The 14,643-nt window shown below is 44.5% G+C and overlaps 1 protein-coding gene across 3 annotated transcripts in view; it reads left to right on the top strand.

The window, feature by feature from the left end:
- LOC147630303 (uncharacterized) overlaps positions 1 to 14,417 on the top strand; it is a 28,926-nt gene extending 14,509 nt beyond the window's left edge. For 2 of the 3 annotated variants that reach the window (XM_086810146.1, XM_086810145.1), the window contains one exon: positions 11,748 to 14,417. In XM_086810146.1, the coding sequence (XP_086666272.1) occupies positions 11,779 to 14,085 (2,307 nt within the window). In that variant the 5' untranslated portion in view covers positions 11,748 to 11,778 and the 3' untranslated portion in view covers positions 14,086 to 14,417. The remainder of the gene's footprint in view (positions 1 to 11,747) is intronic. The other variant, XM_086810144.1, reaches the window with a different exon arrangement.
- Positions 14,418 to 14,643: the final 226 nt, after the last annotated feature.

Consider the following 14,643-nt stretch of genomic DNA (forward strand, 5'->3'; position numbering starts at 1 on the left):
TAGGGTTGTAAGTTCACATTCATTTAAAAGTGGGCACCCACGTGTGGGCCAAGAAACCCCACTCTTAACCCTTTATGTGTGGGGGTGGGTGCATGGCCACCTACCCACACCCCACCTTGAAACTGGCCGCTTCCATGCAAGCTTGGGGAGCCGGCCAACTGTGGTCGTGCGCTCTCTCTCCAACTCCTACAAAAGAGCGACCACTCCACCCGCTTGAAGGGACAGCCGGCGATCATCTCCTCCTCGTTTGCTCTCAGGCGGCTGCACACCCACTCTGCAGGGTGCTGCGCCTCTCCTCTCCACGCTCTGCACAGCAGGCGGCTGTGCTTTCCATAGCAGGCTGCGCTCTTCCCCTCCATAGGCGGCTACGCTTGCTCTCCAGCGCAGGCTGTGCTCTCCTCTCCACAGGCGACTGCTCCCTCTACCCTGCAGGCGGCTGCAGCCAAGTGGCTTCTGTGCTCTTCAGCTGGCGGCTGCACCTTCTCCTCTCCAAAGGCGGCTGCGCCTCCTCCTCCCTTGCAGGCGGCTGCACCTTCTCCACAACAGGCGGCTGCGCCCTCTTCTATAGGCGGCTGCGTGGGGCTGCGCTCCCCTCTACAGGCGGCTGCGTGGGGTTGCGCCTCCCTTCCATAGGCGGCTACAGGCGGCTGCGTGGGGCTGCGTGGGGCTGCGCTCCCCTCTACAGGCGGCTGCGTGGGGTTGCGCCTCCCTTCCATAGGCGGCTACAGGCGACTCTGCACCTCCCCTCTTCAGGCGGCTACACTTTCTACACAGGCAGCTGCTGCTCCTCCTCCTCGACAGGCTGCTGCACCCTGGTGTCCATCTCTAGTAGCTGCACACAGACGCCACGGGTATTTGTCTTCCACTAGCGAACTACAAGTAAGTGGATTCAGATTTAAGTAAAGGATTTTGTTGTAAATCTAATAAAGGATTCTCTCTATTGAAATATACAAGTGAATAGGGTGTGTGTGGGAACAAGCTCTTGGATAGAGGCTGTAAAAGAGGAGATGTAATTGTGAAAGAACCTGTGAAAAGGTGAGAAGAATCTATTGGGAGAGAATAAAGGGTAGCATGAGAGAATTTAGGAGTGTGGAGATATTCTGGGAGATATTCATGGAGAAATCAATGGGATTAGATGCTTGATGTAAACTCTATAAATTGAGGCATAGCCCTAATGAGAATTTGTTGGTTTTTGAGTATCCATGCCTACATTAATCGATGTACTAATTATTCACTAATTACGTCTTAATCATTTGCTAATCACTTTGTTAATGATGTTGATTCTAGTGTTTGATCCACCATAGCTCATCATTTTGCTCAAATTTCAACATGGTATCAGAGCCATGCCTAGAATCAATTAGGTTTATGAGCCCATTAGTTAATTAATTAGGATTAGTAGATAATTAGCAAAAAAATCAATTTTTAGTGAGTTTTTCACCTTCCCCTTCAGCCCCAGCCAGTGGAGGATCTCTAGCACCTGGCACACTCACAATTAGGGCACAAGCTTCTAGCATATCATAGCTTACATCTTTGGCTACAAGCCCATCAAGAAAACGCAGCAAACCGCCGGCGCTAGCAGGAGAAATCGACGATTTGGCCAGCGCTGATTTTTCTGAGTAAATTGCAGATCTCCACTTCATCAGATCAAATTGCTTCAATTCCTCCTAGCCCAAGGGGTAATCAAGCATGCTCTACAAGCTGGTGAAGATAGAATTCAATTTCATCAAGTCTACATTGAGATCAAAGCTCTTCATCAAATCTGCAGGTGACTTTGGTAAAACAGAGATTAAGCTTTCATTATTTGGTCAAATCTTGTGTTTCTTGGCTTAATCCTCTACTAGACTCATTGCTATTGATGCCTTTGAAAGCATTTGAGCTCATTTGAAGTCTAAGGCACCAGATCTGGACTCCCCGCATACTCTGTTTTCTGCACAAACCAGAGCATTAATTTGCTAATCAGTGATTAATCAGTGCTAATCACTGTATTTTGGTGCAATTGAGGGTTCAAATTAACCATTAGGTATCTGATACAGATCCCTAAAGCTTCAGATTGCAAATCGGAGTTGGTTTGATACTCCAATCATCCCGTACAAATTGGTTACCCTTAATTTAATGTAATTTCTGGTGATTTTATGCTGATAAAATTGTTGTAATCATCTATTAAACACCAGATTGAGTTGTAAAAGGGTAGACACTGCCCTTGAATCTTGAAATTGGATCAAGAGGTAAGACCCCCTTCACATCACCATGAGTTCAGCACAGGAAATAGCCAAATTTAATGGGGAACAGTTTTATACATGGCAGACAAAAACCATGTATTTGCTGATGAGGAAAAATCTGTGGGGATTAGTTGAAGGGAGAGATGAATGCCCAGAGAGAGGAGAAAATGAGTGGAAGAGTAGGAATGAAAAAGCATTGGGACTTATTGCACTCAGTTTAAATGATGAAATCATTCACAGGGATACAGTGGGCAAAAGATGCATGGGATGAACTCAATAAATTATTTGGTACACAAGCAAAAAATTCCAAGATAAATCTATTAATGCAATTCTACAAATTGGACATGAAGGAAAGTGAACCTTTAATCACACACTTGAACAAATATAAAAGCATTAGCTGCAACTTTGCAGTTGCTCGTAGAGCCTGATCACGTGGGAAGGAAAACCTATGCATTTTTCCCAAAATACATCCTTCACAAATGTGATCTGGAGGCTTCTCCATGAGAGGTAGATCTGTAAACATGTTATATCGCTGCATAAGCATAAGACTACCAAAATTTATATGCCCCATGCGAGCATGCCATAACTCCGCATCAACCATAGTTGGAGTAAGAGTGAATGTATTATAAGCAGACTGATCCACTGGCTGAAATGCATCCAACTGATAAAGTCCATGACATAATGTACCAGTAAGCATCAAGGTCAAAGCATTAGCTTTGTCTCTGACCATGCATTTATCATCATCAAAGTGGACTTGCATACCACAATGTGCTAAAGAAGAAATGGACAACAAATTCTTCTTTATCCCTGGTACATATAAGGCATTTGTAAGGTGGAGAATGGAGCCATCAATGGCTGTGAGCTGAATCTCCCCAATGCCACGAGCTGGATATGAAGCATTGTTGGCACACTGAACAGTTTTGCCAACAGGGGCAGGGTCTACATGACAAAACAAATCCCTGCGAGATGTGATATGCTTTGAGGCACTACTATCAAAATACCAAGTACATGCATGCTCTGTCATACTGAGTGCTTGTGAAGACCAAGAGGCATCATAGCTGCATGTATAGAAACAGTAATCCCTGTCCTCAACAAAAGAAGCAGTCTCTGGAGGAGCTTTAGAGGCATCATTTACAGACATCCCAGCTTCCTTTGCCTTCTCTTTGGCAATCCTCTTTCTACACTCTGTGATGTAGTGACCTGGCTTCTTACAGTAATGACATTTGCCCTTCTTCTTGGGCTGTCCATCACCTTTCTTGGTATCCTGAGATCCACCATCACCTGAATTTTGATTTGAACTCTTTGGCTGAGTTTTTCCTTTCCCCTTTTGACCTGTAGTAAATGCTTGTTCAGCACTTGTGTTCATATTCATATTCTTCCTCATTTGCTCTTCTTGTAGCAAGAGAGCAGCAAGTTCCTGATACTTAAGGGGTTCAGCAGCATTCCTCATGCTGAGGTTCAAAGAGGTATGAAAAGCCAAGTAAGATCTTGGCAAAGAGTGCAAGATGGTGGACACAAGCTGTGTCTCAGGAATAATCTCATCCACATTGATGAGGCTCTCTTAAATCCTGCAGCTTGTTTAAGTGGCTAGACATATCATCTCCATGCATTTTCTGATTTTCCAGCTCTCTTTTCAAAAATGAGATCCGAGCCTCATTACGAGCAGCATACATCTGCTCCAAAGTCACCCATGCATTCTGTGAAGAGCCAGCTGAACGAATATGAGGTATAATAGACCTCTGTACTGACAATGCAATGATGACAAGGCTTGTGCATCTCTGGCATCCCATGTCTTCTGAGCATTTGTTCTTTGAACAGGCAATGGGTTCCCTGGAGCCTGTACCTGTTGTCCTCATCCACGAGCACCCCCTTGGGGAGGAGTCTCTGGAGCCAATGGACCTGGACGTGGTTCATCACCACTAACAAAATCCCAAAGACCTTTTGCCACAAGCACATTTTTCAGCATAAAACTCCACAAGGAGTAGTTCGTGCCATCCAATTTGTCTTCCTTAGACAAATACATGAATACATCACTCTGCTGTTGATTTGCCATTATGCCTATGTGCCTTTACAATGAAGTTAGATGGACAAATAACCTTTGAACCTTAGGCTTTAATATTGGGTATATGTTTGGATTATTTCCAACAATCCAAACCTGCAAAGAGATGGACAACACTTTAAATGCAATGGAAAACATGCAAAAGGTGGGGGTTGTAGCATTATATGGTAGTGATGTGTGTGAACACACTTAGGCACTTTTTCCCTCACTAGGAGGTTATTTCCCCCGTGCATATGTACACCCTCTTATCTACTCATTTTGGGGTGTGTACTATCTTTTGTATATGGCACACATTTTTTTATTCTAATCTAGTGAGTTTGTGTGCTCTCAAGCTTCTCTATCTTGTGTGTGCGCATTGTTGCAACCCTAACCCTAATTCCAACAATTGGTATACACCCCCTAGAACTCTGGATCTACAAAAAACCAACTGCATGCAAGGAGGAATGTTAGTTATCCCATTGAGTTTGGGAAATTACACCTCTCTAACGTGCTCTATCATCTTGTCCATGCCCTCATAAACCTTGCCCATGCAAGGTTGCTTGCTATCCACAATCCTTAACATGTGAATGATGGGCTTCACAACAACATTAAGATGGCCCAAAATGCATCATGAATCACATTACTATAGCATGCTCTACATGTAACTGAACGAGAGGTAGGCCAATTAATCCATTGATCACTCACCACAAGCTGTTTCAAAACATTTTCACCTGTGTATCAAAAAACCCAATAGCAAGAACCCTGATAGCAACTGTACTCCACTGAATACAGGTCACCCAAATATGCCTGCACTCTCAATCCTCTGAATGTGCAGCTCAATGCACCAATGACTGAGTAGAGCAGCAAAAATGGCTTACACAGTGCCAAAATGTCCCAAAAAGACCCAAAATTATTGCACCCAAAACCTTGCAAAAAGCCTGTAGACTTCTTTGCAAGAAAGTCTGCCTATAGATTTTCACAGAGAAAATAGAAATACCCAAAAATCAAAATTTGTAATGCTTACCACAGTTGAGATTTCAACAGGTCCAAGTTGATTGCAGTGTGCAGGTACTGATGACTTGACTGTTGTACTGTGCAGGTACATATTACTGTACGGAGCAGACTGCAGGTACAGTGAAAGTACGGCGGATGTACTCAGACGGAGCACTGTACTGAACAGTGCGAACAGGTACACTGCAGGTACTCGATGCAAGTACAGTCGACTGTATGTTGGTACAGTACGAAAGCAGTCAACTGTAAGCAGGTAGGTACAGTACGGGTATTGAAGCAGTTGATTGTAGGTACAGTACGGGTACTGAAGCAGTCGACTGTAGGCAAGTACAGTACCAACTGAAGGCAGCGCTGACAGGTGCTGTCGGCGAATTGGTACGGAAGCTGCAATGCTGGTATGGAAGCTGCAGTGTACCTGCTGAAGGCGGCGCTGACTGCGTACAGGCAGGTACTGATGTACGAGCTGGACAGAACCTGAAGGCGGCAGTGTACGGGCTGGGCAAGGGCAGGCCAACGAAGCTCTGATACCAAATGAAGGCCTTGGACTGTTAGGGTTAGGGTTTGAAGGTACAGCAAACACAAGCGTGGAGAGGCAGAGAGAGAGAGAACACGACCCTTGTGTATTCAGATGATAAAATGTGAAGTACAATAGCCACATAATAAGTGACCTAAAAAGATGTGTTCACATGTCCGGCCATAAAATGTGCCGGGTGGACCAAAACACTTATAAACTGTTTATAAGTGTAACTAAGCTAATCTGGGGAAAAAAACCTCCACTAACTGAAGTAAAAAGTGTCCCAGTAATCTACTGATGATCACTAGCACTCCTGCATACACAGCATAAAACCCAACAGCATTTTGCTATGATAGCCACCCCTTTACATGATCTCACAAAGAAGAAAACCACTTTCAAATGGACTCCAAAAGAACAGGATGCCTTCTTGCAGCTCAAGCATGCTATCATATGTGGACCCATACTAATTGTTCCTGACTTGCAAAGGTCATTCGTAGTAGAATGTGATGCTTGTGGCGATTGTATAGGGGCTGTCCTAAATCAAGAAGGGCATGCAATTACATATGAGAGTCGTCGTTTGCATGATGCTGAGCTTCATATGGATATCTATGAGAAAGAGCTCTTGGTTGTAATTCATGTCTTAAAGATATGGAAACATTATCTTCTTGGGGCTGAATTTGTAGTCAAGACAGATCATCAAAGCTTGAGATACTTTCTATCTCAAACAAAGCTTTCGGAGAAGCAGATGAGAATGACAAACTTTCTTTCCATGTTTCATTTTCAGATTGTGCATACTCCGAGAAAGAAAAATGTGGTGGCCGATGCATTATCCAGGAGGCCTTATGTGGCTGCAGTTTCCGTGGCCTCTCATGGGGACTTATCTGCTATGCGTGATTTGTATCATTTGGATGCTGATTTTTGCCATATATGGACTGATTTGATGGCTGGTCACTCACATGCCTCTTATATTATCAACAAGGGTTATCTTATGAAGGATAATTGCCTATGTGTGGGAAAGGGTTTGCGTCCAAAGGTTATGGAGGAATGTCACTCTCCACCTTATGCTGGTCATAGAGGTATCATGCTCACTACACGCATGATTGAGAGATATTTCTTTTGGCCAAGCATGCGTAGAGAGGACCATTGTGGACAGGTTTAGCAAGCAAGCTCATTGCTTGCCCGTCAAGAAAACCATTAAAGTTGATCATATGGTAAAGCTTTTTCTTGCTAACATTTTCAAACATCATGGTATGCCTAAATCCATTGTTGGGGATAGAGATCCTAGGACTACGAGGCTTTTTTGGAGGGCTTTATTTGATAATATGGGCACTAAACTTGAGTTTTCATCAGCTTATCATCCCCAAACGGATGGCCAAAGTGAAGCTGCAAATTCAGCCGTGTTGGATTTGTTGAAGTGTTATGTGGCAGATCAAAAGACTGCATGGGAGAAGTATCTTCCACTTGTTGAGTTTGCCTACAACAATACGATCCATGCCTCCACGAGCAAGGCCCCGTTTGAGATTATTTATGGCAAGGTGGTTCCAAACGTTATGTACTGTACGGATCCGTACGTATTGTACGTTGTTTGGTACGGAAAAAAATTTGAAGGTACGTAAAAATACGTACCATTGGTAAAAATACATAAAATCTCAGAAATTTCAGCCACCTACATAAAATTTCAGTCCATGTCCACATTGACATATAAAACTTTCGAAATAGAGACACAACAAGGTCAAAAACCTACTAATTCAAAAGTGAGAAATTAGAATCACAAGTCAATGCATGATTGCTCTGACAAATTCAATGCACAATGCCATACAATTTCAATCAGGATTCAGCAATCATGCAATGCATAATATTTAGTGGGCAGCTCAGCTGAGAGAGAGAGAGAGAGAGAGAGAGAGAGAGAGAGAGGGGAGACTTGAAGGAGAGAGAGGCTGAGAGCTCTATGCACGGTCCACAGAGGGTGGGCTAAGGCTATGAGAGAGAGAGAGAGAGAGAGAGAGAGAGAGAGAGAGAGAGAGAGAGAGAGAGAGAGAGAGTTATGTTGCTGCCTTGGGGGCCTGAGCAAGGGAGGGAGGCAGGGAGGAAGGGTGGGTGGGGAAAAGGGTGCGAAACCAGGCGAACACATAAGATGAGCAAGGCGCCGGGAAAGAGGCGAAGCGAAAGGAAGGCGGCGGCGACAGGAAAGAGGCGAAGCGAAAGGAAGGCGGCGGCGATAGTAGCGACGGCAAGAGAGAGAGAGAGAGAGAGAGAGAGAGAGAGAGAGAGAGAGAGAGAGAGAGAGAGAGAGAGAGAGAGAGAGAGAGAGAGAGAGAGAGAGAGAGAGAGAGAGAGCGAGCGAGAGACTGTAGAGGCCCTTACCGGAAGGTGTGCGCCGTACGGAGTCCAGACGCTATCGCAGGCGAAATCCAAAAAAAAAAAACGTTTATCGCAGGCAAGCAAAGCAAAGCACCAAAAAAAAAAAGGCGTACGGATCCCTGTACGGTATGGATGTACGGTACGGATTGGATCCGTACGTACGTTTTGATCCAACCTTGATTTATGGCAGAGTGGTATTGCCACCCATCCTTCGTACAAAGGATGAGATTTTTGCAGCTGATGAATATGTTCGTGACTTGGATGTGGCCTTTGCTCAGGTACGGACAGCCATTGCAAGGTCACAAGATAAGCATAAAATGGCTGTTGACAAGCATAGAAGGGACATGCAAGTCAAAGAAGGTGATTGGGTTTTGCTGAAATTTGAGAAGGCTAGGCTTCCGAAGAGGCCAGGACGAGAAGGATCATATCCTAAGCTTTCTTCTCGCTATTATGGATCCTTCAAGGTGATTCAAAAGATCAATGAAGTGTCATACAGGCTTGCTTTACCTAGTCATTGGAAGATTCACAATGCATTTCATGTGAGTCTTTTTCGGAAATATGTGGGGCCAGATCCTGACGAGCCTGTCACAGAAGATCCGCCAGAGATTGATGAGCTTGAGGAGATCCTCCAGCCAGAACAGATTGTCTTTCACAAGGAGCGAAAGCTACCTGCAGGAAAGCTTTCCAGGAGATACCTTGTGAAGTTTAAAAATTCTTTGCCCATTGATGCAAAGTGGGTAAATGAGGATTATTTTGTTGAATACCCACAGTTGTTGCAGGCATATCTTGAGGCTTTTCAATTGAAGACAACTCTTTAGAAGCCCGGGGGGATGTCACCAATTGCCCGACCATTTGGTCCATCTCCAGATTTGTGTCTCGTTCACTTGAGGCCAGGCTGGTGTCTCATGTGAAGGGGCCAGCATTTTTGCTTAACATGGACGGGAGCCAGACTGGTGCCACCCGTGTGTTAGCAGGATGGTGTCGTATGGACGGGAGCCAGACTGGTGCCACCCGTGTATGACTTGGACTGTGTTCTATCCATGGGATTGTCACGCTATGGAAGAGCCAGTATTTGTGCCGTGTCTTGCCTATGGGACTGTCACTCCATAGGGAGGCTCGTGCCTGGATCTGCGTCTTACCTATGGGACTGTTACTCCATAGGAAGACCGGGATTTATGTTTTCTGTCGTGCCATTTTTGTGCCCGACAGATGTTTTGTACTTGTTCCATGAACGGGAGATATGTCCATGATACTATTTGCACATGCATTCATGTTTTGCATGTTTGGAACTGTTTTCGCATGACTTGTATCCTCAACAGGCTGTTGCACCCTGGTGTCCATCTCTAGTAGCTGCACACAGACGCCTCGGGTATTTGTCTTCCACTAGCGAACTACAAGTAAGTGGATTCAGATATAAGTAAAGGATTTTGTTGTAAATCTAATAAAGGATTCTCTCTACCGCTAACACCCGTTCGGTGCCGGGTAGTCCAAGCTTTTAGAGAACCACGGTCCATGGGTGCCGAGATCGGGAGAGCCAGGCGTTAGTACGGGAGCGCCTCTTTGTGCGTGGTCCTGGAACACCAGTGGGGCGCTCTCTGCGGATTCCAGTGAAGGCACAAGACTGTAGAGACTTGACCACTCAAGTGGGTCGCTCTCCTTCGAACGTCTACTTCGAGTCTCTTGTTGGGTACTGTATTCATCTCAGTTGTACATGGACATCATCTGGTTCTTGGAACCCATGGAGCATTGTATTTGTTAAATACTCCCAATAATATATCATATATTGAGGGGGGGGGGGGGGGGTCGGCCCGTTCCGGCCCTAGTGCTGGTGTCCATTGATCAACATTTCATTTCATTTCAATTTTCAGTTGTTATTAAGTTGTCCATTCAAATTGTGATATTTAAGTTGTGCTATTACGCGTGTGGGTGTCCAACGGAGTCTATTCCCACTTGACGGGATCGGTTTCAGACCTTGTCCCCATGTCTTCTTCCACCGGTCTGGTGTTCAGGCATGGATTTCATCATGTGAAATAGAGCTAGGAGGGCCAAATAGTTATATGTGGACCGTCAAACGGGCCCCGCAACCTGAGAACACTGTCCAAGAAAACCTAATCCATATTTAACATGTAAACACACTTCATAAGTGAGGAGGTGACAATATTATAGAACATACAAAAGCCAAGTGTGAACCAAGGGATAAGGATGACTTGCTTGAAAAATAAACACTGTTGGCAAAGCTAGTTAGATGCAGTCATGCCAAATGACCCTAGTGGTAAAGAGGGAGAGGAGGAGGAGGTTATTTCAAAGACTGATAGAAGCATTTCTTCTGACCTATGATTGCATGGACTTGCCTAAAATCCCTTTCCAAATAGAGGAGAGGGGGTGTGCAATATCAGACCAGATGAAGGGAAGAGTATGTATGTGATTTGTCTGAATGCCCTCTATAGCCTCATTACTCCATAAGTGCCAAGGTGTCAAACCCTCAATAATCTCCTGAGTTGAGTCTACTGCAAACTGATGTGCTCCGAAGGGAGAATCAGAAACCTCTTGTGATATTGACCGTTCCACAAATAGCGTTTAGGGCACATAGTCATGAATCATTGGACAACTCAACGAACCCCTGGTTGTAGAGTATGGTCCTCTCTTGATACTTGCCTTTGTCATTCTTCTTTCACATTGAAACATTGATAAGCCCTCTTGGTTCCTTAATTCATGTATCTGCCCTTGAAGAAATACAGGACGTGTAACATATGGTGAGAGGCTATAAGATTGTGATACGCTATAGTATGTTCCTCTCTTGATACTTGCCCTTGTCATTCTTCTTTCACATTAAAACATTGATCAAGCCCTCTTGATTCCCTAATTGACGTATCTGCCCTTAAAGAATACAGGACGTGTAACATATGGTGATAGGCTATAAGATTAGAACAAGAAAATTCTCTTTTTGCAACCAGACTTAGGTATAATATAGTGATCAATAGGTTGATAAAAATTAGTTGACAAGATGAAGAAAATATAGAACATGGGAATTGAAGCAAAGATAAATGCTCAAGGGCATCCTTATTTGTCCGTCCAATTAACTTGAGCCTAGTTTCTGAAATGATTATGAGTCATGACATCTTGAAAAAGATACAAGTAAATTTGTAATCCTCCATAGAACATGGGAATTGAAGCAAAGATACATGCTCAAGGGCATCCTTATATGTCTGTCCAATTAACTTGAACCTAGTTTCTGAAACGATTATGACATCTTGAAAAAGTTACAACATCTTGAAAAAGTTACAAGTGAACTTGTAATCCTCTATATGCGTTGTAGGCTTCTGACTTGTATGGGATGGATTCCTTTGTGTGCAAGTGGTTTCACTTTATAGAAGATTTCGTTTTTTGGAAAACAGTGATTTGTTGCTTTCTGACTTGCAGGCACAGTCAGACGCAGCCAACTTTATAAAATATTGATTTATCTCTTGAGAAGATTGAAATGGAAAATTCTGTTGAAATCTTATGCATATTTTCTAAATGAGTTCGAAGCTGACATGGTTTTGTGATAAGTGGCATGGTCTCTACATGACATTCTAACTTTGGCTTTCTTTTCTATGTTCGTAAGGGTGACTTTTTTGGACTTCCCTTCCTGCAGTATGGATTCATACTTTCAAGGTGTTGACATTCATGAGTTTCTAGCATGCTTGGGAAGGAATGCAATAGCGAACGTGACATTTGGGTTTTCAGAGACCCTAGAGCCCGACATTCATAATCCAGTTTTTGTTGAGGATGTAGAACCAAGCTTAGTAGGTCTTGGGAGCATTAATACAGAGGGAGGTAAAGAAGGTTGGAATGAAAACCGAGAGGTAGCAGTCCCTTCTCCGAATGGGTTGGAGGGTGGTGCTTCTTTTGATGATGGGTGGGGTGTAGAGGAGGATGGTGTACCTCGTGATAATGGATGGGGCATGCCTGATACACAGGAAAAGGAAGTTACCCCTCCTGATGGAGGGGGATGGAATACACCAAAGGAAGATACCCCTGCTGCAAGCGGATGGGGCACGGTGCAAAATGCTCCCTACCACAAAACAAGAAAGGCTAGTATGCCTTCAGGTACTGAGTGGGGCACGGCAGACGATCCTCCCTTTGAAGATGGATGGGGTGGCCAACAGACAGCGGCTACAGGTAGCGATGATGGATGGGATTCCATGGTAGTAAAGAGTGAAGGCCATAAGACAGCTCCTGCTTTTTGCCATAGGAAAGCAGCCGGCATGACCGATCCAACAGATAATCATGCAAGTGAAAGACGAAGTGGGGTGTTTGGTCCTTCTGGGTCCAATATAGTGCCAATAGGCAAGCGGAGAGTCGCCATGAAAGAAGTATGTGATCCAACTGATGGTTTATGTTTTGACCAATTTAAAACTGACGGCCCAAGCATGAAAACAACCATGCAATGTGTTGAAGAAGGAGATCAAACAGCTTTGGGAAACTGCAAGCAGGTTGGAGCCAAGGAACTGGGTGATGAGACGGTATCTGGTAATGGATGGGGTTTGATGCAGGCAGAGGCCCCGTCAGATAATGGATGGGGTGTCGTGAAGACAACTACTTGTGATGATGCATGGGTCATGGATGATGTGGCTAAGCATGGTGCTATACAAGAAAATTCAGTTGCTTCGCATGATGGGGTTAGGAATGCACCCAAGGACGCGGCTATGAGTGGATGGGGCATTGCAGAAGATCTGGCTTCACTCGAAACCGGATGGGGTGTGGCAACAAACAAACAGAAAGTAACTACTGCAGGTGATGATGGATGGGATGCTGTGGAGGAACAGAATGGACGACATAAGGCAACTTATACACATCCAAGTAGGAAAGTAACCAATACCACCGATCCAACAGAAAGTCACTGTGCTAGTGAGAGACGAAGTGGAACGTTCGGGCCTTCAGGATCCAATATGGTGCCGCTAGGAAAGCGGAGGAACACCATAAAGGCAGATGTAAATGGCAGCAGCCCGGACAGCTATAGCATGAAAAAAGCCAAGCAGTGTGAAGAGAAAGGAGATCAAACAGAGTGGGCAATGTGTGAGCAGACTGCATCAGTTGACGATCCTGGTTGGGAAAGTAACTCTCTGGAAGAGAAAAATATGCATGAGAAAATTGAACAGAAGGGGTGGGATCAGGATGAATGGGCATCTGCAGTGGAACTTGAAACGCTAGATGCTGATCAGACAAACCAAATTCTGAAGGATGACAGTCTTGGTGGGGATGACTGGAAATCTGCACCCGATCCAGAGGCATCAAATACAAATGGCTGGGGATCTGAAATGCAGATGGCTGACAACGCTCGGGGCAACGGCTGGGACGATATTAACTCAGATGCTCTATCGGTCCCACGTAGTATGGAACAGCCTCAAGCTGGCTGGGGTTCTGAGGCCCTTGATCCATCTGATACTCCACCATCAACATGGTTGTCTCGACAAGATGACATGCCAAGACCAAAAAGAAGGGCCAGCCAAGGTTCTAATGGTGACTCGTGGGCGGGTTTCGCATCAAGTGGTCCTATTCAAACTCAAAGCAGACGGTCTCGACTCAGAGCTTTGATGGCCTCACCAGAATACGTTGAACTGGATGAATTACAGAAGTTAGCCAATCAGATTCTCCATAACAAAGGGTATCAGAATGGGGACAAGCTCAACCCTGAAGATGAGAAGCTTGTCCTTGAGAAAGTTCTTGTGCATCATCCGGACAAGGAGGCCAAGTTGGGATGTGGGGTCGACTGCCTGATGATAGACGCACACTCAGACCATCAGGTGAGCTGCTTTTTCGTGGTCCGCAAAGATGGGTCAAAGACTGACTTTTCTTACTGGAAGTGTTTGGAGGGAATGTTCGAAACGAAGTACTCTCAAGTTGCCAAAGAGGAGGTTGTCAAAGAAGGGGCCAAAGACAGTTGGGAGAGAGGGAACTGACCCAGCAGCTCTCAATGGCTTTTAGTTAGAAGTCCCTTTCTAGCCCTACAGCATGGTATAATTAAGTTTCTCTTCAGTAGTAGCACTGTGAAAAGCAGTGTAAAAAGCTATTGTATAATTTTTGATATGCATGTTTAGCTTAATCAACTAGTGGATGGAAGGCTTCAAGGAGGCCTTAATGGCATACCTGTAAACTATTATTACAATTTTTGATATGCATGTTTAGCTAGCTTCAACCAAAATCCAGCTATTGGATGGAAGGCTGTAATGGCATATTTATAGGTTGCGTTCTTAATGCAGGTATAGTGGGAGAAGGATCAGATACTTACGACTATGCAATCATTCTAACTCATTGGCTTGAAAGGCAGGGACCCGGGTGTGTGTGTTCTTCAGCACTTTCCAAAATTTTGATCTTGTGTGTCTTCTTATATTTAGAAATTAGGTCATGCTGTATTGGTCATCAAAAGTAGGGTTGATTGTGGGTTCTCAAATGAAAACACTCAATTTCAAGAGATTAGATAATTGGTCACACCACAAGTAGACATGCTATACACATTT

Source organism: Cibotium barometz, chromosome 16 (genome assembly GCF_041138505.1).
Source record: "Cibotium barometz isolate CiBa-2024 chromosome 16, ASM4113850v1, whole genome shotgun sequence".
Lineage (NCBI taxonomy): Eukaryota > Viridiplantae > Streptophyta > Polypodiopsida > Cyatheales > Cibotiaceae > Cibotium > Cibotium barometz.